This window comes from Macrobrachium rosenbergii, chromosome 26, assembly GCF_040412425.1.
Source record: "Macrobrachium rosenbergii isolate ZJJX-2024 chromosome 26, ASM4041242v1, whole genome shotgun sequence".
NCBI lineage: Eukaryota > Metazoa > Arthropoda > Malacostraca > Decapoda > Palaemonidae > Macrobrachium > Macrobrachium rosenbergii.
Window position 1 is genome coordinate 11,556,692 of NC_089766.1, and position 20,504 is coordinate 11,577,195.

The 20,504-nt window shown below is 36.0% G+C and overlaps 2 protein-coding genes across 13 annotated transcripts in view; both read right to left on the reverse strand.

The window, feature by feature from the left end:
- LOC136853027 (meiotic recombination protein SPO11) overlaps window positions 1-4,176 on the reverse strand; it is a 366,970-nt gene extending 362,794 nt beyond the window's left edge. For 3 of the 4 annotated variants that reach the window (XM_067128208.1, XM_067128205.1, XM_067128207.1), the window contains exon 1: window positions 3,970-4,176. The gene's annotated coding sequence lies outside the window, so the exon portion shown is untranslated. Of the gene's footprint in view, window positions 1-3,903 lie in introns of all 4 variants that reach the window. The other variant, XM_067128206.1, reaches the window with a different exon arrangement.
- Window positions 4,177-6,440: 2,264 nt separating this feature from the next.
- The window catches only part of sas (stranded at second), a 265,050-nt gene continuing 250,986 nt past the window's right edge, over window positions 6,441-20,504 (reverse strand). For 4 of the 9 annotated variants that reach the window (XM_067128220.1, XM_067128219.1, XM_067128218.1 and 1 more), the window contains 11 exons: window positions 17,732-19,354; window positions 16,613-16,847; window positions 15,578-15,849; window positions 15,153-15,215; window positions 13,801-13,927; window positions 12,832-13,025; window positions 11,860-12,029; window positions 11,282-11,450; window positions 10,535-10,867; window positions 9,938-10,140; window positions 6,441-9,307 (listed from right to left, as the gene is read on the reverse strand). In XM_067128220.1, the coding sequence (XP_066984321.1) occupies window positions 9,239-9,307; window positions 9,938-10,140; window positions 10,535-10,867; window positions 11,282-11,450; window positions 11,860-12,029; window positions 12,832-13,025; window positions 13,801-13,927; window positions 15,153-15,215; window positions 15,578-15,849; window positions 16,613-16,847; window positions 17,732-19,354 (3,458 nt within the window). In that variant the 3' untranslated portion in view covers window positions 6,441-9,238. The remainder of the gene's footprint in view (window positions 9,308-9,937; window positions 10,141-10,534; window positions 10,868-11,281; window positions 11,451-11,859; window positions 12,030-12,831; window positions 13,026-13,800; window positions 13,928-15,152; window positions 15,216-15,577; window positions 15,850-16,612; window positions 16,848-17,731; window positions 19,355-20,504) is intronic. The other 5 variants (XM_067128225.1, XM_067128223.1, XM_067128224.1 and 2 more) reach the window with 3 other exon arrangements.

Here is a 20,504-nt window from a genome sequence, read left to right on the forward strand (position 1 = left end):
TGGTCAATTTGAGATATATATCCTTAGTTGGTTGGCAAAACTCCAAACTTCAGTTTGGGCAAAGCTCCTAACATCAGCTTGGGCAAACATAAACATACCAAATATCATACTGTCATTCATTGCACAAAACTCAAATAAGCTCATGATATGTATTATTTATCATTCATAAAGTGCATAGATTTTTATGGAACAAGGAAAAATTTAATTAACTTGCTTAACAAACTTTTACAACATCAAGAGCGCGCTGAAAAAAATGCGAAGGCACAGCTCCTCATGATTAGCATAAAATGGGCGTCATAAGTAGAATGACGATACAATCATTCACAGTCACACTGCACTAGCATAGGTCTACCTCCTACACGCTTAATATTGTACTGCACATGAAATATTTCTTTAAATTTAAACATCAATAACATTTTTACAGTAACATACTTTCATAGGCTAACCCTACACACGTGTTGAAATACACACATATACACAAACATCCATACATACACACGCACAAGCACAATTACCGTGTAATCTGGTGGTTACCAACATCGCTTAATACATTGTACCTTTCCTGAGACACACACTGATTTATTACCTGATAGTCAGTCAAAACTGTAAAGGTTAGCAATTAGGGTGGGAAATGGGTATCGGTCTAGCAACAGCACCCACTACTGAATAAGGTAGGGTCAACATTCTCCACTACAGCCAACCCTTTACGGATGATAATGGGCGTGGTTCCTCATTGGGAAATGGGTTGTCGGTCACTCGCAACAGCACCGGCAGCTAATGAAGAATTAGAGGAATTTATTTCTGAATAATTTCTCGCTAATGCGGTTCGGGTAGGGTTGTCCAGTTGGTAACATCCTCCACTAAAAATAAGTAATCCAACCCCTTGAGAGCTGTCAATCAGCTCATGATAATGCCCTGGCTGCGTCTACTAGTTAGTAAATACGAGACCCTTATACAAAAGCTTTTTTTTTTTTTTAAATCAACCCTATTTGTGAAAAATCTGCCATCATTTGTTTGAATGCAATAGTGACAATCAATTATATCAATTATTACTACTTATGCCAATCGGATGGAATCTCATTCTGTTGTCTCGCGTCATGAAAAGTTTATTACCGGTAATTTCGCTATATTCCAAGAGCCTTATGATATAAACCACGATTACTATAATATACATCATTACGTAAAAACAATAATTATATAACTGCCAAATCTAGTACCAGCGCATATCTAAACAATACTTGAAAAGAGCTGAATATACTTTAAGTGTGAGGTTATCTGTCACTAACCATCATACATTTGTAAAGCCATGATTCAAATCGCAACAGGCAACACTAACAATTGCTCTGTACCTCAAACCAAAAAGAAAAAAAAAGATAAAATACTACCATATATAATTTAATGAAATTATTTTTCATCGAGGTGTACGTCAACAAGAAAAAAGTACCGTACGGAAAGTGCAGACCACGATAAAACGAAATTAATAGACATCTTAAGCCAGCGCTCTCCATGGGGTGTACAGAAGAGAGAGGGAACATAAAAACAGCAACCTATAATGCTCTACCTATTACCGTTAAGAGCAAGGGAGACCATTAACACTAACCTTATCGCAATTACCGGAGAACACGATGAGAGGGCGGGGTACAGAAGCTAAAGGGGAAATTTTCTTTTTCACCCAGCTTACGGAAGTAACTATTATGGCGCGTTACAGATTTACTAAGATAACGAACTGTTTACACCATACAAATTAAGATTAAAAGTTATAACAGCTTCAAGTGCACTGGAACTCCCTTCTGCATTCAAAACATTACCAACTCCTTCACAACTCATGTTTCACTGGCTTCGGTATTGAATAAAGAGAAAATATGTGAAACTAAATTGAACAAAACAATGGTGCTACTTTGGCTTCTTATCTACGCATTACCTCCCAGGTGCTAGTACTAAACATGGCGGAAGCTCAATGGGACTCCGTGTTTAGTACTAGCTCCTCGGGATCAAAGATAGCGTTTATTAATATCATTTTGTCGACCACATAATATAGAAATGGATATAAACAATACTTTGATCCCCAAGGGGCTAGTACTAAACACGGCGTTCCATTGAGCTTCCGCCATGTTTAGTAATAGCACCTCGAAGTAAGTGACGCATCAGGCCAAAGTAGCACTTATCTATCTATCTACAAACACACACACACACACACACATACCTGACATATATACGTGACTGTGTGTACATGGTGTTTATCTTTGTTTTGTTAGCAAAAGCATGAATGTGTGTGTGTGTGTGTGTGTAGCCTACTGCCGCCATCATTGTTTCAGATGCTCTACTGAAAAACTACAGCATCCACATTTTAACAGTAAATTGCGATTAAAATTTCTTCTGGTACGAATAATTTACGCCTGTCGTACTTCAGTACGACTGAAATTGAAAATGAAATCTGTAATATGAAGTGTTCATTACTGCCACGGTTAATTATAAAATATTACTACCTTCCATTTAGGTTACACTGATTACATATCACAAAAATGTGGTGCACTATGAGAATTACATATGTTAATTTTCTGTCAATTATACCGAGAGAGAGAGAGAGAGAGAGAGAGAGAGAGAGAGAATGAAATCTGTAATATGAAGTGTTCATTACTGCCACGGTTAATTATAAAATATTACTACTTTCCATTTAGGTAACACTGATTACAAATCACAAAAATGTGGTGCACTATGAGAATTACATATGTTAATTTTCTGTCAATTATACCGAGAGAGAGAGAGAGAGAGAGAGATGCAAAATTATGCGTTCTATCATCCCATGTCATCTAAGTTAGAAATTATATAAAAATGCTATGGGCCTGGTTTCAAAATAACCTAACCTAGACCTATAAGGGTCGATGTTTAAATGATGATAATGCACAGCCTAAGTGAATAAATGTGGCTTACGAGTATGTTTAGAAATAAGACGTCAAAATATGTTATTCATCTCGCACCTGTCTGTCAAGTTCTACTATAAAAGGCCTAGGCCTACAGGATGAATTGAACTGAATTGAATATAGAATTTGGGCCAAAGGCCAAGCACTGGGACCTGCGAGGTCATTCAGCGCTGAAACGGGAACTGACAGTAAAAGGTTTGGAAGGTGTAACAGGAGGAAAACCTCGCAGTTGCACTATGAATCAATTATTTGGAGAGGGTGGAAAGTAAGATGGAAGAGAATATGAAAGGTAGAGCAAAAGGAACGAAAGGGGATGCAGCTAGGAGCCGAAGGCACGCTGCAAAGAACCTTTAGTAATGCTTACAGTGCACCGCATAAGGTGCACTGGCCCCCCTAGGGGATCACCTACAGGATGCACGTAAGCTAATCTAGGCCTATACCTATCCTTATCATGCTAGTACTACCACTGTTATAACGTATAAACGGTATATTAAGATTTACTTAAAAATAGGCTGGGACCTTAATTAAACATCATGCTTAAAGGCATAATTTGAGAAAACAACCTGAAAGAAAGTGGGGGTGGTGAGATGAGGTTACTTCCATATCAGGCTGTACTGTACGTTACGTGTGTGTTATGCCTGATGTTTTTGTGTCAGGAAACAATTAGTGCATACAATTAACTGGTTATGAAACAGCCCAAGGAAGCTGAACCTAATACTGGACTAAACAACCAGAAATCGAAGGCGGCAACATAATAAAACACGTTAAAATAACAACGTTTCCGAATGAGGGAAAACGTTGACTAAACCAGACAACAAGCAGCATTTGCGTAAAGAAAACGACGTTTTACGAACTAGTCCAAATACAAACTAGACTCAAACAACCAGCAAAACAACCGTGTAATCAGAAACAATGTGTGAATAACCTGGGATCAGAAAATCAGCAGAGCAGCCGGTGGAATAAAAGAAAGAACCTTTAATGCCCTTATTGAACGTTTTCGAAAATATGGCGACGTTTCCCTTTGAAAAACGTTTCTTTTGGTACTCACCCTCCCCCAGCACCTGAACCACCAAGCTCCTTGGTCTTCCAGAATCAGGAGCTACTTTTAATACGACGCTAATCACAAAATCATGGAAAAATCGGGTAAACGTTTTATATATACACTTAATTCAGCAATAATCAGGACGATTTCACTTGTCGGTTCATCGATGGCCACGGACACTTGACAGGTTAGGCGCTTATTACGGCAACATCGGGACGCCGTCACTCGCCTGCCAGACGCAAGAAGTTTGGTTACTTTCCGTATAATATTTCATGAACACGCAAATATAATACTTTTCTTATCAACACTGCAATGTTGCTTGTAAATCATAGTGAAGTAGCTAAAAGGTAAGTCACTCATTTAGAGATAGAATAGCAATCTTGTATTTTGGGAAACTTACAGTTGCCATATAGCTCTAGTCAAATTTATTTCCACAGGTAAATTAGATTAATAAACATATTGTCTTGCTTCAAGAAAAGCTTAGTTTACATCAGTACTTGCCTGGCAGCATTTTTTCTTCTGGTGTTCATATAAAGCAGAATTACAGCTCTTATTCATTATTTTATGTATAAAGATAATACTGAACTGATGATTACTTTTGTACAGGGAAGCATTTTCCTAGCAAAACCATGTCACTAAGCAAATTCAGTAGCCTACTCACCACATATCTTCGAAAACATCCAACTCCTTTAGTTTTTCTGTCGTTAAGAAAGGCACTCGTTGATGCCCAATAATACACTTTTGTTTCATAACCATGAACAGCTAATTGTATGCACTAATTGTTTCCTGACAAAACATCAGGTATAAGTAAACACACTAACATACAGTCTGATATGGAATTAGAACCTCATCCCACCGTCCCCACTTTCTTTCAGGTTGTTTTCTTATATTATGCCTTTAAGCATGCTGCTTATTTAAAATGCCAGTTTATTTTTAAGTAAATCTAAACAATTAGAGAGAACACTGAGATATTACATAATTACTTCATAATTATGCAGTAATTATATCCAACAAAAATAATAAATCAAGAGTAAGTGATCCATCTATATTAGTATATATGCTTTATCCAGATCACAAACGCAGTTTTGCCTACCTTTTGCTCTTTCTTGTTTTATTTAAGTCATGTTTATAAATGGGGAATGGATTGCCCTTCCCACTGGCCTCTGCTTTCTAAAAGAAAATGTAGGCTCTCATCACACAGGATTTGTTCTTTAATGTACGATGAAAACTGGAGCAAAGAAACTGCAAGAATTTAGAGAAGTATCCATAAAATCTTGAAAATATGCTTAAGATCTACAAATGACAAAATGGGCTTGAGTGCAACACTTTCATCATGCAGTGCAATAACAAATTAACAATATTTTCACAAAAATTATTTAGTACTACAGAGCTACACAAACTGACTACTCACTCACCTATGCATTCTTCCATCACTGCCATAATTAATACCTTGCTGTGAGATTTTAAACAAGGTTTTTTGAAGTTTTATCCTCTTATTTGTATGTCTGTAAACTGTATAAATAGAAGGCAATCTGTATAGTTCATGGACATTCAGTGTTGATTGCCATGTACTCAAATGGTAATGCAACTGAGTCACAAGAACACTGCCCAGAACCACCAGAAAATTCATATATGTACTTTCTGCCTATTGGTAGCTGAGCTGGCATCATTCTCACTCGCTACTCTTATTGATGGTCAATATTCACATATCTTGAGGTATTTTGGTTTCCCTTGATATTTGAAGTACAGTATATGGATGCTAGTGAATAATTCCTGAGTAGACAATGTTGTTGATATTGTTAAGTATACCTTAGTTTTACCAGACCACTGAGCTGATTAACAGCTCTCCTAGGGCTGGCCCGAAGGATTAGACTTATTTTATGTGGCTAAGAACCAATTGGTTACTTAGCAACGGGACCCACATATAACAAATTTTCCAATGAGGGTTTCTCTAGTATGTGGGAAAACAACCTGCCTCAGCAGAATACTGAAGTTCTTCGTTCATTAAGAAAACAATATTTAATGTAATACCCTGCAGGAAGTTTTCTGGCAAAAATTCAAGACAAGGTACTGGATTACAGTACCCACTTATTCTAAAAAAAAAAAAAAAAAAAAAAAAAAAAAAAAAAACATCTTTTCCCACTTCTCTGTGGGGTCAATGTTTCTGACAATTGTTTGTCTCTCAGGTCTTCTTTAACCACATCCGTCCACCTTCGCTTCAGTCTTCCTCTTGCTCTCCCACCAGGCAGCTCCATCTACATCACTCTCCTCCCTACATATGTCTCATCCCTTCTCACCACATGGCCATACCACTGCAGTCGTCTTTCCTGGGCCTTCTTTGATAGTTCTATGACTTCAGTAGTTCCTCTCATTCTTTCATTTTTGATACCATCCATTTTTGTTACTCCACACATACACTTCATTTTACTGACCTAAAAATCTGATGAAATGGGGATGTTCAATAAAACAAGCAGACGTTTTCTTAAAAGTAGTTTATTGTGCACCTGAGCACAACATTTCTTTAATACTAATAACCACTTTATCTAATCTGTGTTTTCTTATTGTACTCATAAGTACTTGAAAAATCCTGAGGATGTAATGCACACAGAGATGCATAGCTGGAATACCCTTGATAAAAATGGTAAACATACCATTTTGTGGAGATTCAAGACTGGAAATGTTCTCCTCAGTGAGAAATTCCTTAGCAAGACATTGATGGGCCCATCCAATTTACTGAAAAAAATTCCTTTTGGGTCCTTACTTTTAAAGAGTGAGAAATGCAAAGACCAATCTGCTCCACCTAGCAAAAAATTTGTGAAGCCATCAACAACTCAGTAAGAGATTCCAGAACATGGCAGCTCGTTCGGTATGAAAATCATGGACCCATCCACTTATTAATAAGAAATCCTTGAGTCCAACTAGCGACAATGAAAACCTAAAGGGTTATTTCACTTTATCAACAAGAACATCGTAGACCCATTCCTTACGCAGCAAAAGTTTTTGGACTAACAGCTCAATCAATGAGAAAATTGTAAGCCCACCTACTTCCACTCAGAGAAATTTAGACACAAAAAAAAATACCCAGTACGTGTATTAACATCCGCCTCCTCATGAGAAATTCAACCCATACTTAATTATGAAATGAACTCATGGACCCATTTCTGTTCTAGATAAGGAATTTCTGGGCATACCCATTTCCTCAGTGAGGAATTCCTGAACCCGTACACTTCCCCAACAAGAGATTTGAAAAACCACTGATATGGTAACAAGCAGTCACCACATAAAGTGCATCTTTTCTGTGTAAATTTAAAAAATAACTGCAATAACAAAACACAGACTTCAATAATCTGGCGCTTAATCTGTACACGTAAGCTGCACCAAGGTTAACATATCAACCTAGATTGTTTTCAATTTGACTATATAAAAAAAGCTCTAATTATACAGTTAAGTTGCAGATATATAAATTTCATATAAAAAGCAATGGCAGCATTTTAAGGTATTCAAAATACTGCAGATAATGATTTCATATTTGTCTTATATGTTCATATCAAATAGCATAATTTTTAAAAACAAAATAGTGTATACCAAGTTCTATTGTAAAAATCTCTAGAAAAATTGCACATGACATAATGCTTTATTTCTAAGGTCAAAGTCTGAAACAAGCACATAAAAATTTGTCCACAGAACACCTCAAATGTACAGGAGAATAACAAAATATAAAAATACATGTAAAATTACTTCATGTTTTACTGTAATTCATTACCTTTCTAAATGAATCTACAATACTTGCTAACATCATATTATTACAGTTATCACAAATTGGTCGTGTTTACACAAGTCAACCAAGCCTCTGTCCAGGGGCTTGGTATAGTAGTGCTAAACTGGAATGTAAGTGAGTAGAAGCACAGGAATACTGTACTGTACCATTAAAACTTCTACTGTACTGACAAAAATCAGACAAGAGTCCATTAAAAATTTACCTCAAATATATGTTAAAATAAAGTCCAAAAATTATAATTGTCATCAGATGTCCGGCTTTAGAAAAGTAATGGTACTTCCTCCATAAGAGGATGTCACTACTGTATTTCCAAATAGCAGACATTACCTTTTATGCATCCAATGAAACTAATTCTTCGAAATAATATCCATCTATTTTGTCCACACTGATGATATTTACTGTAGTCAGAAAACCTATGAACACTGGAATAAACGTTACAATAAAATAAAGTGCAACAAGCTAATATAATACAATACCACATTATAATCAAGTTACTATAACGTACTCGACCAGGGACGGAGGCAAAGAATTTCTTGGTTTTAAGGACTGGGATTTCATGTAATGGGCTCAATAAAACTAATGTATCTCATTATATGAAAAAATGACATTTAGGCCCACACTGCCTGCACGCACAAGCAAAAGATTAGCACCACTTGAAGACAATATAATACGAGGAGCTTATTCAGGAATCTAAAGGGAAATTGTGTTAAATGGAACAAGGCAGTAACTGTTACACTGAAAAGGTCCCATTATGACATTCTGTTTCCTTATTTCAATTCATGAAAACGGATTCCTTAAAAAAGACATACTGACCCACAAACAGGATCACACAGTTGAAACACTTAAATCCATTAGTACATCATTTTCATTGTACAAAAGTCCTTGTTTGTTTGTGCTAGTGTTCAATCATGGCACTATTTAAGTACAGCACATTTGTTCATAAAGGCACAACCAAATCACCTCAGGAGCACTTACTCCTACGGGATGATTTTTAAACAAATGTAGATTATAAATATCCTATAAATAAACAAATGAAACTGACTGAAATAGAAGTTAGTAAGAAGCAATAACTGAGAATATTACAATACCTTGAACACAGCAGACAGAACGAAGAGGAAAAATACATAGCACTCGTTTACAGTATATTACACAAAACCCAAACTGGTTATCACAATCAGATTATAATGTCTAAGACAATAACATACTGTATTTCATCAGATATTGCTGTTAGATGTAAAAACAATCTTTTCTCTTTAAGGGTGAAATTTCCCAAGATCAGCACCAAGATGGATGTAAAAAACTAAAATGCAGTCATTAACTATTGTCAGACATTAAACTCTGATGAGTAGATAAGGCTCTGTTGGGAGGAAATAAGAGATATGAAGGAAACTATTTACATGTGTATCAAAATCAAAAGTATTTTACATCCTGCGGTTTGTACAAGAGACCGCAAGGAAATTACACAAAATGTAACACAGGCTATAGGTTAGCTTACAACTATGGGTCTTCCATGTGTGTGGCACCATTGCCACTCCCCTTGATGCCATTCATTTCCATGTCATAGCCCTGGAAAAAAATTGGAATGCTATGAGTGTGATGAACAATCTGCAACACTATGGAATCAATTAGTGTAGCGTGATGTTAATATTTCAGCCTACAGCATTATTAAGCTGAAATTCTAACCTTCAATTGTGTTGTTTAATAACAATAATAATAATCAAATTCCGCACTCTAACTATGACACATTATACCAGAAATGTTTCAACAAAGTTATTTTTTTATAGAGATTGTAACTTCTAGAATGGTTAAGCTACAACTTTGGTTTTGTGCTATTCCAAAAAGAAAAGTGTAAGCATTAACAAGGCTACTGAAGCAAAGATATATGAATCTTGACAGCTTTCTACTTCCTACATGGTGCAAACATACTACAGGAAATGTGAATATACTGAAATTTTGTTGTACTTAAGCCAAAAGCATTGCTACTACAAACATCCAACAAACATGACAAGCATAAGTGCTTCTGCGAAAAATGTGTCAAAGACTTTATAATGAGTGTTTACATCTACTGGTATTTAGTCTTTCTTAAAGTCTGAATTTATAGGAGCAGCTTCAAAGCATTTAAACGGTGAACAAACTTCAAAGAGTAACGGCCATTACGTGTAATATTAGAAGGAATTTAGGTTAGCTTCTACTTACATTGTCTCCTACCTTGTATGACGGATTGTCATACGCAGCGTTATTTCTGGAGGAATTAATGTGAGCTTTGGCATGGTTTTGCTTCCTCAGCAATATAACTAATAAGCCAAGGAAGCCCACGCACGCAATCGCAGCAATAATGGCGACTGCCACCAATGCAGGATAGTAGCTGTAGTGTATCTGCTTATCTGATAAGGCTGGGTCTGAAATAATGGGAACAGTGCAACAGATATTTAATCACAACATCCAATCAACCGAGTGACCATGTATTTGTAACTTCAAGAAAAATTTCAAAATGCACCAATTCCAATTCAAAGAGACCTCTAACTTAAACGCTGACAATCTCAGTATTTGCCTAAAATATAAATACAGTGAACATGAAGTTACTTTTTACATAATCCATAGTAAGACATAACTTGGAAGCTGAATAAACATAAGCATCTTAAGTTGCAAATATACAAATGAGCAAATGAACTCTTACAATCCAAGAAAAAAAATGCACTTAAAGTGACCTGGCCATACTTGCTATAACTTCAGCCAGTGGAAATCATTTTCCCACTGCTTCAATAACTCATAAACAACATGCATCCAACTTACCCACTTCACTTCGCTCCGGCTTGGGTAACTGCCCTGCTTTTGTTTTAATGGTGATCACGTTGCTCTTCTTCTTGCGGCCATTTGTTAAGTAAGCATCTAACCACACTTCATACTCGACATCAGGTTTCAGCTCACTCAAAAATATCTTTCTCTCCTCATCAGCTTTAGGAATTTTGAAAGCCTCTGACTGAATGTTGCCTTCCTCTCTTAGGTAAACTGCCTTGTAAACATGGACAAGCTTCTCTTCAAGTTCTGAGACGCCTGAATAGAATATTTCTGCCGTCTGTGATGTCACATTGCCAGCCGTAATAACGATGTCAAATGCATATTTATCTGTAGGTGTGATACAAAAGAACTTGTTTAAGTTTAAGATATACAAATCAATGAATGCTAAAATTTTGATAAGTTTATCTGGATTGTTCCTATTACTTACAAAATATCTAACAAAAAATCTGTCAGTGGATACTATTAATTCTAGGCTATTATGGACTACTGTTAGTAAACTGTATTCAATTCTTCATCATAAACCATTCAAAGTGATGACTTGTTACCAACAGGTGGCAATAATCACAGTAATGAAAATGCAACAATTTTCAATGCAATCAGTAATATACAAGACAAATGCCATTGCTAAAGACAAAAATCTGTTCAGCAACAATACTCAAAAAACTCTTTGCTACTACAAACTGAAGTACATTTCTGAGCAATGAAAATATGACTTCATACAGAAAAGCTGCTCCATCTTACCTTCTTCTGGAAGAGTTTCAAATACATATGGCTTTGTATTGGAAACTTCTGTAGACTGATTTTTGTGTGTAATAAACACCAAGTCTACTGTGTATTCTGTACCTGGCTGCAAATCACGAAGGTCCATCTGGTCATTGTTTCTGTGGAACATCTGACTGAATTTGGGAATCTGAAATGTACAAAGAAATATTTGATACCTTGCTTTACAAGTCTTGACATGATAGTTATTTTTAAGATTTTACATTTTTCTTAACTTGGCACCAGTATTTTTCTGACTTCAAAAATATTATACAGTATCTATATTTCCACATAACATTTCTACTTGAACCAAGCCTAAGTTAGCTCTAATAAGAGCTAGTAACAAATGCAATGATAACTACTAGAGCTAGTGACAAATGTAAAATAATCACATCTATACTCTCAGAAATTGACAATAATTATTAATTTATTATTTAACAATTAATAAAATTATTACCTAAGCTGACAAAATTTACCAAGAATTTTCAACAAAATGTCTCCTCCAATATTAACGAATCTAAATGCTGAAATTACAGTACTGTACAGTATATCATTCTTACCAATTTGCCCTTTGCTATGTATTTCAATTGAACTCCATCAATGTATTTCAGCTCCTCTTGATTGAATATTCTCCATGAAACCTTGGCAGACGTCTTTGTTATTTCAGAAACATAGAGCTGAGCATCAATATCCAGACGGGCTAACGGTGTAGTGGTAGGGGGTGTGCTTGCTGTAAATTAAATGGAGTCACATTAATTTACTGGATTTCAAAAAAAACGTTAAATAATCAAATTAAGAAAACACACACTTCTCGTGGCTCAAAGCACAAGTCCATGTGACTGACAACAACTGGGCATACAAAATCTGGATTGTAACATGAAATACAAAAATTCCCAAAAGACAAAAAACAATTACTAGCAGATGAATAAGCTGGTAAAACTGTTAGTCTAGTAATGCAATTCAGTAACACAAAAAAAAGCATCTTCTATTTAATGGTTTTCATTCAACTTCAAGAGACTTCACTATGATTCTACTGTACATGCATAAGGAATGACAACCTGGTAACCAATTTTCATTCATAGTTGGAGAACCAAGCTGCCCCAGAAGAGGATGTTATGAACTGAAACAACCATGTTACAACTGAGTGGATGTGGCAATTTTAAACTGGGGTCTTATAAATAATAATACAGTTAAGAGTTTAGTTTCTAACTGAGTTGTTGCTACCAAGAAAAATTCAAGAAAACTTCATCAAAAGGTAATACAGTATGCTATAAAAAGGCAGAATGTGTTAACTCCAAAAATGCAATTTTCGCAAATTTGGTATCTATGGAAAGAGCAGACAGAGAAGAATGTAGCCATTACGGTGCAGATATAAGTAGCGAAACGTTATGAGCATTCAAATCTTTAACTTCAATTTTCTCAAAGCAAGGATTATGGAGTTAATACATTTTTAACTTCAGTTTTCTCAAAGCAAAGATTTTGGAGTTAATGCCTTCTGCAATTTTACAGCAGTATAATTGTGCTGTGCTAACCTCCACCTGGTGAATTGTAAGAGAACACAGGCGACATGATAGGATCAGCTCCCATGATGGTCAGCATGACTTGCATGGCATACTGGGTGGATGGTTTCAAGTCATTAAGAATATAATCCCATTTAGACTGACTGATGGTGGACCCGGCTGGTACAATAATTTCACGTGCCCAGTCTTCTGGGTTTGGCTGTCTCCTGTTGAAAAGAGATAAAATCCTTTACAATTTCATTCACATTTTTACAAGACTTACCAAGGTAGAGTAAACACACCCCTTTAACATATGATGGTTAAAAATCCTACTGTATTTTAGAATACATCTGATAGAAAAGGTTCAATACTTCATGATCCAAAAAGTCTTTTATCTTAGATATATGAAAAGAATCATAACATAAGACAACTGTAATTTCTAACTGACTGCAGTGTTGCCTAACACGTGAAATCCTTTCTAGCACAAAAAGTGAGGGTGCAATCTATATTCATCTGCTTGAGCCATAAACAGCATTAGAAGCATTCTTATATCGATTTAAAGCAGAGACCAATGTTTCTAATGACATATACAGTATAAAGGATTTTACAAAAAAAAATTAAAACTGCAAAAGGATCCATATTATAATTACATCATTCTTATTCATTCATTAAACTGTCCACTGAATTTCTCTCCTTGAACATAAGAAAAATGCTGTAACACAACAGCTGACAACTGATGACGACCTTTAAACCCAAAATCATTTTTATTCAAGGATCTGACGTACTTTTTCAGACAGAGATGATTTAATAGTTACAAATTACTATATATACATTCAACTACACCTTCAAATCAATGTGCAGTACAGTCCTATTAAACATTAACAACAAACTTCAATAAAAATAGCATCAAAACTTATACAGTATTAATATTACTGTGCAAGTAAATAACAAGGACAACAGCAGCAGCAATTGTTTCAATAATAAAAATTTAAGCATACTCACGCAGGATCACTGGTGTATCTAACGAGGAGTTCTCCTGGAAGTCCCTGATAGTGATTTGGTGTAGCAAACATGACCTGTGCTGTAGTGGCATCCAAAGATGTGACATGGGGTCTAGGAATAAGATCAACTGGAAAGAACAAAAGCATTAAGATTAAACTTGGTGAAGTAAATTAGATAATTATGGAATGCACAAAGTTCAATGTTAAAATGCATACACCTATCAAAATGGCCTACTAATGTTCTCATTTAGGAGGATTTAGGCAAGACAGTTGTGGGTATTAGTGCAACCTTAATTTACAGTTTTTCTTTTACATAAAAAATCAATTAATTCTTATGCCTGTATTCCTGAAAAGGATGAGATAGTACTCCACTAGCAACAAAGCAAAAAATACTTTCAGACAAGAAAGTTGCAACGAATCATTGATAAATTATATTTAAACAGAATACCATTCTTCAACAACTAAGCAAAAACAGGGCTCACTTTGTAATGACACACTAAAAATAATTTCAAATATAACAGCTCCACATAGCTGAAACTAATTAATCTACCTTAAGATGTGATATCTAAGATTTTAATCCAAAAACTATACCAGATATCTTCTACTGACTACCACAAAAATCAGTTCCTCGTTGGGCGAGCGGGTTCCGTTCTCAGCTGCCACTCTGTTGGCCGCAAGTTCGAATCTCCAACCGGCCAATGAAGAATAAGAGGAATTTATTTCTGGTGATAGAAATTCATTTCTCGCTATAATGTGGTTCGGATTCCACAATAAGCTGTAGGTCCCGTTGCTAGGTAACCAATAGGTTCTTAGCCACGTAAAAAAAGTCTAATCCTTCGGGCCAGCCCTAGGAGAGCTGTTAATCAGCTCAGTGGTCTGGTTAAACTAAGATATACTTAACTTAACCACATAAAATCATGCTAAGAACCCTAATACAATACCATTCAAAGTAATTGATATTAAATTTATCCAGCTAGCAAAGCTACAAAATCATAACTGTATGCCTGCTTCCAACAAAAGCAACCTTCAGAGAATTTAACACCACCTTCTTATAAATAAACAGTACTTAGCAACACAGTCCCATCACAAAAGATGCAAAAACCATGTTTTCCCTGTGAAATCAGCAGCCACAACACTAAAACCTGTGACAGTATTCCCTCTTTGAAATGAAAAAATCTCTGTCATTACTACCTCCAGGATTCTCATCAAAAAGGATTTCAGGTTATGTCTTTCCCTTATAAAGTGCACCCATGCAAAGTCATTTCAAAGAGAACTTTCTCTTATAGTTCAATGAGAACCTCACTTCAAAGAAACATATTAACAAAGGAATGTTGTATAAAAAACTATACACACCTTCGTTGTCAAAGCCCTGAGGGTGAACAGACTCAGGAGGTAGAGGGAATTCAATAGGTGTACCTGTAATAATAAGTGAGATTCAGTGAAGATTGTCATAATACATTACACATTACTAAATTCATATAAAAATTTATGCTGCACAATTAACCTGAGGGTTGCTTGGTAAAGTTCAGGATTCATGACCTCACAACAACTTTTAAAATACTAATTACTTGTACATTTCTCAAAAAAATGTAAGAATTCTTCTTTTTGGGTCAATGCACACATAAATGCTGGAGAACTATATAGCTAATGCTTTACAATTACTGTACAATATTACAAAACCACATATCATACATATATCACAAAATAAGTGTTGAACCTTGTCAACTCCAGGTTACTCACAATTTTAAATCTAGAAAATAAGAGGCTAACCATCTTACCATTAACAGACTGAGCAGCACACTGCCATGTCTCGCAACAAGTTTCTCCCGGAAGTGTCACCCGGATAGCATCTTCTGGTGCACAGTTCAGTTCTGATGGTGGGGTATCAGAGATAGGGGGGCACTCGTCAATGCACGTTACGTTCCCGTAAGTACATGAGCATTTCTGTGAGCAACCAGTCAGTTCTCGTGGAATAGTGTCAAAGTTGGTGAATTTCTGTCCCATGTATTCACAGGCTGATGTCTGAATACATTTCACCTGAGGACAGCACCTGTAATATGAAATTCAATCAAAATAAAGGTCTATAATGCCATAATACTCATCACGTTTCATCTGCTCTTGCCATGTTGTGATGCTTGGCAACTGCACCATTTTGCATGTGGTGTGCCAAATGTGTGTGATGCAATAATATACTACATGTAGTATTCAGGCTTATTACCTAAGTATATCTTCTGCATTGGAAGACATGAGTAATGTAGTCTTCATTTGTAAAATATGTACAAAAACATCAACATATACAAAACTATATACCTTGGAGAATATTAGAATAAGATGTGGATGTTCAAATTGTACATACACATGTAATGTACAGGATAGAAGCTATGTATCATGATTTGAGAACAGCTAAATTTTCACTTATTAGCCACTGTATTTTCAAATATATCAATATTAGTTATCAGTGGTATGTAGTCATGATTAATTACTGTACAGTACTGTACTTTTATAGTGACATACTATAAACAATGCTAAAGATGCAATGTTTTTTACTTTTCATTTTTGTCTCTCATTCAAGGACAATGCTCTGGGCAAGCCTTATGAGAGCCTAGATCCATGACTACTTGGTCGTGTCATATTACTTTATAATGATAGCATGTGTATTATTTAGTACATTATACCCTGACATTGCTGAGTGTATTTCACCGGGAAGATTCTGTGATGCCTCCTTAACATAATTTACATGACGGTGACATTATACTAGTAAGCACATAAAATTAGACTTCATTACATCAACAATCAATTAATGATAAACATACATAGGAGGTGTTGGCGTGTAGTCCTTGTCCAAGTCCCACTCCACACAATCAGGATCATACAGCTGGAGACCAAACGTAACTGGACACTCGATCGCGGCACAATGCACTTCAAGGTTTGATGAACATATGCAAGACTGTGAGCAGCCTTCATAGAATTCCTGGCCCCTCTTGTAGTAACGGCCATTGTAGGAGCACATTTCAGAATGGTCAATGTGGATTCCTGCTTGGAAGTCGTCTGGAAGTTCAAGGTCAATGGTAAATGCTCCAAATCAAAACACTACAAGGCACCCACATATAAAATAACACTGTTATTATAGTATCTTTAGAATTACATAGGTTTTTTCTTACATTAGTCTAGCTCTAGAATACAAAACAAAGGTTAATCAAATCAACCACATGATCATTAAAAATAAACTTAAGGATACATAATACCTTGGAGAATATCACATTAATTTTTAAGATTAAATTACTACTTTCAACATCACATGATGTTAAAAGTCAAATCTTAACCAAAATAAAAAAAACCATTTCCACATAGAGAAAGCATAAAGACAAAGCTGTAAGCTTCATCATCTTTAATAGTCTACATAAAACACTGATTACAGTATTAGGGCATGCAAGAAGCTAACCCTTAAACAGATGAAATACAATCAAATTTTCAAAAGACTGCACTTTCTATTCACCATACAACAACGGCCAGAACCAGATACTAAACGTCCTGTTAGTCACCAACTGCCACGCATCGTACACATAAGCAAAATTAAATATATAAATGTAACCCTTGTCTAAACTTAATGTAGTAACTAATGTGTATACCGCAAGCGAGCATTTGAGAAAAATCTAAAGCAAGAAACAAGCAGCCTTTAAGTGCAATATATTATGCTTAAAAACTCCATTGCCACTAGAAAAGTGGATTTCCACATTCCCAACATTCTTGAAGCCCAAGTGTGCATGTTTACTAGTTTTCCTCCTCTGCCTTTGTCATGTAAGTTAATTCCTGTGTTCCTTCTAGGTAAAACTAAGGGTTCTGTAGGATAACACAAAGGCATACAAGCTTCCACATTAAGCCCTTTCTATACAACACAAAAGAGACAAAGATCCACTTCCATATTTGAATACCTTTGGGGTGATCTGAGACATCTGCTTCGTTGTATGAGGAAGGTGGGATACCAGATGCAAAAGGGAGTCCCTCACTGAAAGTTATCTCAGATGTTGGCAAGTGAGATGGATTTCCTTCATTAGGGTGAGCAAGAGGCTGCTCTTGTTCAGTCCAAGTATGAGGGTAATTAGGCGCCTCATCGGTGGTGGGTAGATAATGGGGCGTTCCATTGGTTGTGGGGAGATAAAAGGGTTCCTCATTACCAGAAGGGATAAAAAGAGACCCTTCGCTTTGTGAAGGAATGTATGAGGGAGTCTCATTACCAGAAGTGACATGTGATTCATTCCCATTCTCCAGCACGTGAGCTGTCTCACCAGGTAAGTCTAGAAGGTGTGTGTCACCATGATCATTTGGAATGCCAAGATGAGTGGCAGGGTCACTTTCTTGATGAGCATGTTGACTGGTATGTTCCCAGTGGTGGAAGTTTTCATCATCTTCGGGCAGATAAAATGAGCCATCACCCTCAACAGATTCTCGAAAGCTTGCCTCATCTACATTTGGCAGATACGAACCTTGGGTACTAGATTGGCTAGATGTATCATGAAACGATTCTCCATCAAATGTATTTGAGATAGCGAATGAGGAATTACCATCATTTGTTTGTCCTGGTTCACTGACAGGGATACTCCCAATATTTTCTGGAGTGTGAAAAGCTGTAACAACTTCATTTTCATCATGTGTGCCAGTGAGGTTGTGAAAAATACTTATGTCAGCTCCAGCCGAGTCATTCAGTGCCTCTACATTTCCAAAGAGGATGAAAGGTCCCCTTGAAAAGTGAGAGGAAGAATTAGACACATCGACATTGCCATGCTCTTGAGGGACTATATGATGATTTTCAACAATATCTTCATCGGGGAACTGAGAGTCTCTCTCAGGTGGGTGAGTTAGATTAATTTCATCATGTTCAGAATGCATAAGAGTTTCCTCATGAACTTCTGCCAGTGACAGTGGTGCATGAGGGATTTCTGTATGTGTTCGCAGTGTGGGTCCTGCCTCATTAAAGCCACTGGTTGTAGTTTCTGAAGACTGGTTATGCAATCCTGAAGCCTCCATTGGCAAAACTGAAGAATTCATAGCCATCCCTTGAACAAATGAATGATCACTATCTTCTGGAATTAGTGTGTTAAGATGAATATGTTCATCAGTAGGGTTCCCCTTATGTTCCTTGTTCAAAATATCTAAGGACACATTTCCTGAGGAACTTCCAATAGCATGTAACTCTATTTCACTGTCAGCCATTCTTCTCAGAACAATCTCACCAGCCCATCCCAGATCATTCGTGGCATTATTGAAAATAGAACCAAAGTTGGAACTGTTCATTCCGAGATTTTCAAAAGTTCCATTACCACCCTGTATGAACAAATTAAGAAGGCAGTCTGGTACAAGACAACAAGGATCCTCAGGACTGCGTATCATGGTACAGTTTTGGCTAAGCTGTTCTGGGACGTTAACAACTGGACACCTTGGGAAACACTGAGCTAGACCATCTTCGGCACAGATGCAGTGACGACCACATTCCTTTTCCTCAGTAAACTTTGTGCCAATAATGCAGCCTGATTGGATGGTCTCTCCATGTTCAACACCTATAACAGATTACATGTGATGCGAGGAATGCAGATGGTTTTTCAGACAAGACATATATCAGAGGGTTTACATTATGAGGTGAGTTAGAGAGGAAATATAATTATAGAGTAGTACTGTATAAGTTAGAGAGGAATAAAATCATAGAAGAGTATAAGAAGATGAATCTTTAGTCTAGTTAAAATGGGTGCCCTAATGAGTTACACATGCAAGTATCATAGTGAACATTAACACTCTCATCATCACACATATAAGATGAAAATAACAATAATAAGCTGGTGACACATGAAGTATAATAAAAGGATAAAAACATATTGCAGAACTAAATTTAGTTCACTATCTCTGAAGATGTGTTTGCTAAAAAGCTCTTTTGTATGTAATTTCCCCTGTGACGTTTTTGGGATTCCATAACTTGTCTGTAGTACAAAATGATTCATTCTGGTATACAGCTGAATAGCTACTTTTTTATAGTATGTTTAGACAGGAAGAACAAAATTTTAGTAGAATGATGCACTGAAGTTAGCTAATAACAGAAATTTCTTTACTTTTAGTAAAAAAATGAAAAAATTAGGATGTACTCATTCTTTTTTGCACACTGTGATATATTTACTTTCCAATGGTACACTACATATAGTACATATACATATTTTCTAGCATGATGTCCCATCAAGAACTGGCTTAATTATAATTCTCTTTGAAGAGACCCTACTTCAGTGGTAAATTAGAATCATACCATCCTCCAGCACCTTCCAGATCTCACCCTATTGCTACCTGATGTGAAAATATTTGTGGTCAATTTTTTAAAATAAAATTTTCTACATACGACATCACTAGCATCTCTTGGGATGAAATTTACGTGTCCTTTGGTGTCATCATAATCTCAAGAGGTTGGCATGTTATGTTTTTTTAAAGTCAATTATCTGTTTTAATAAAGCTGACTTCAAGTAAAAAAAAAGTATAATATAAATGTATTCTAAATGTCCAAAAGAGTAAAAGAATTTCTACAATTTTTTCTGTAAATATAAATACCAAAGACCATTCTACCTGTTCATAAGTCAAAGTACTAAACAAAAAAAGAGAAGAAATACATAATCTACAAATAAACAAGGCATTTTCAAGGAAACAAAAAATATAACGATAAAAAAAACAGAG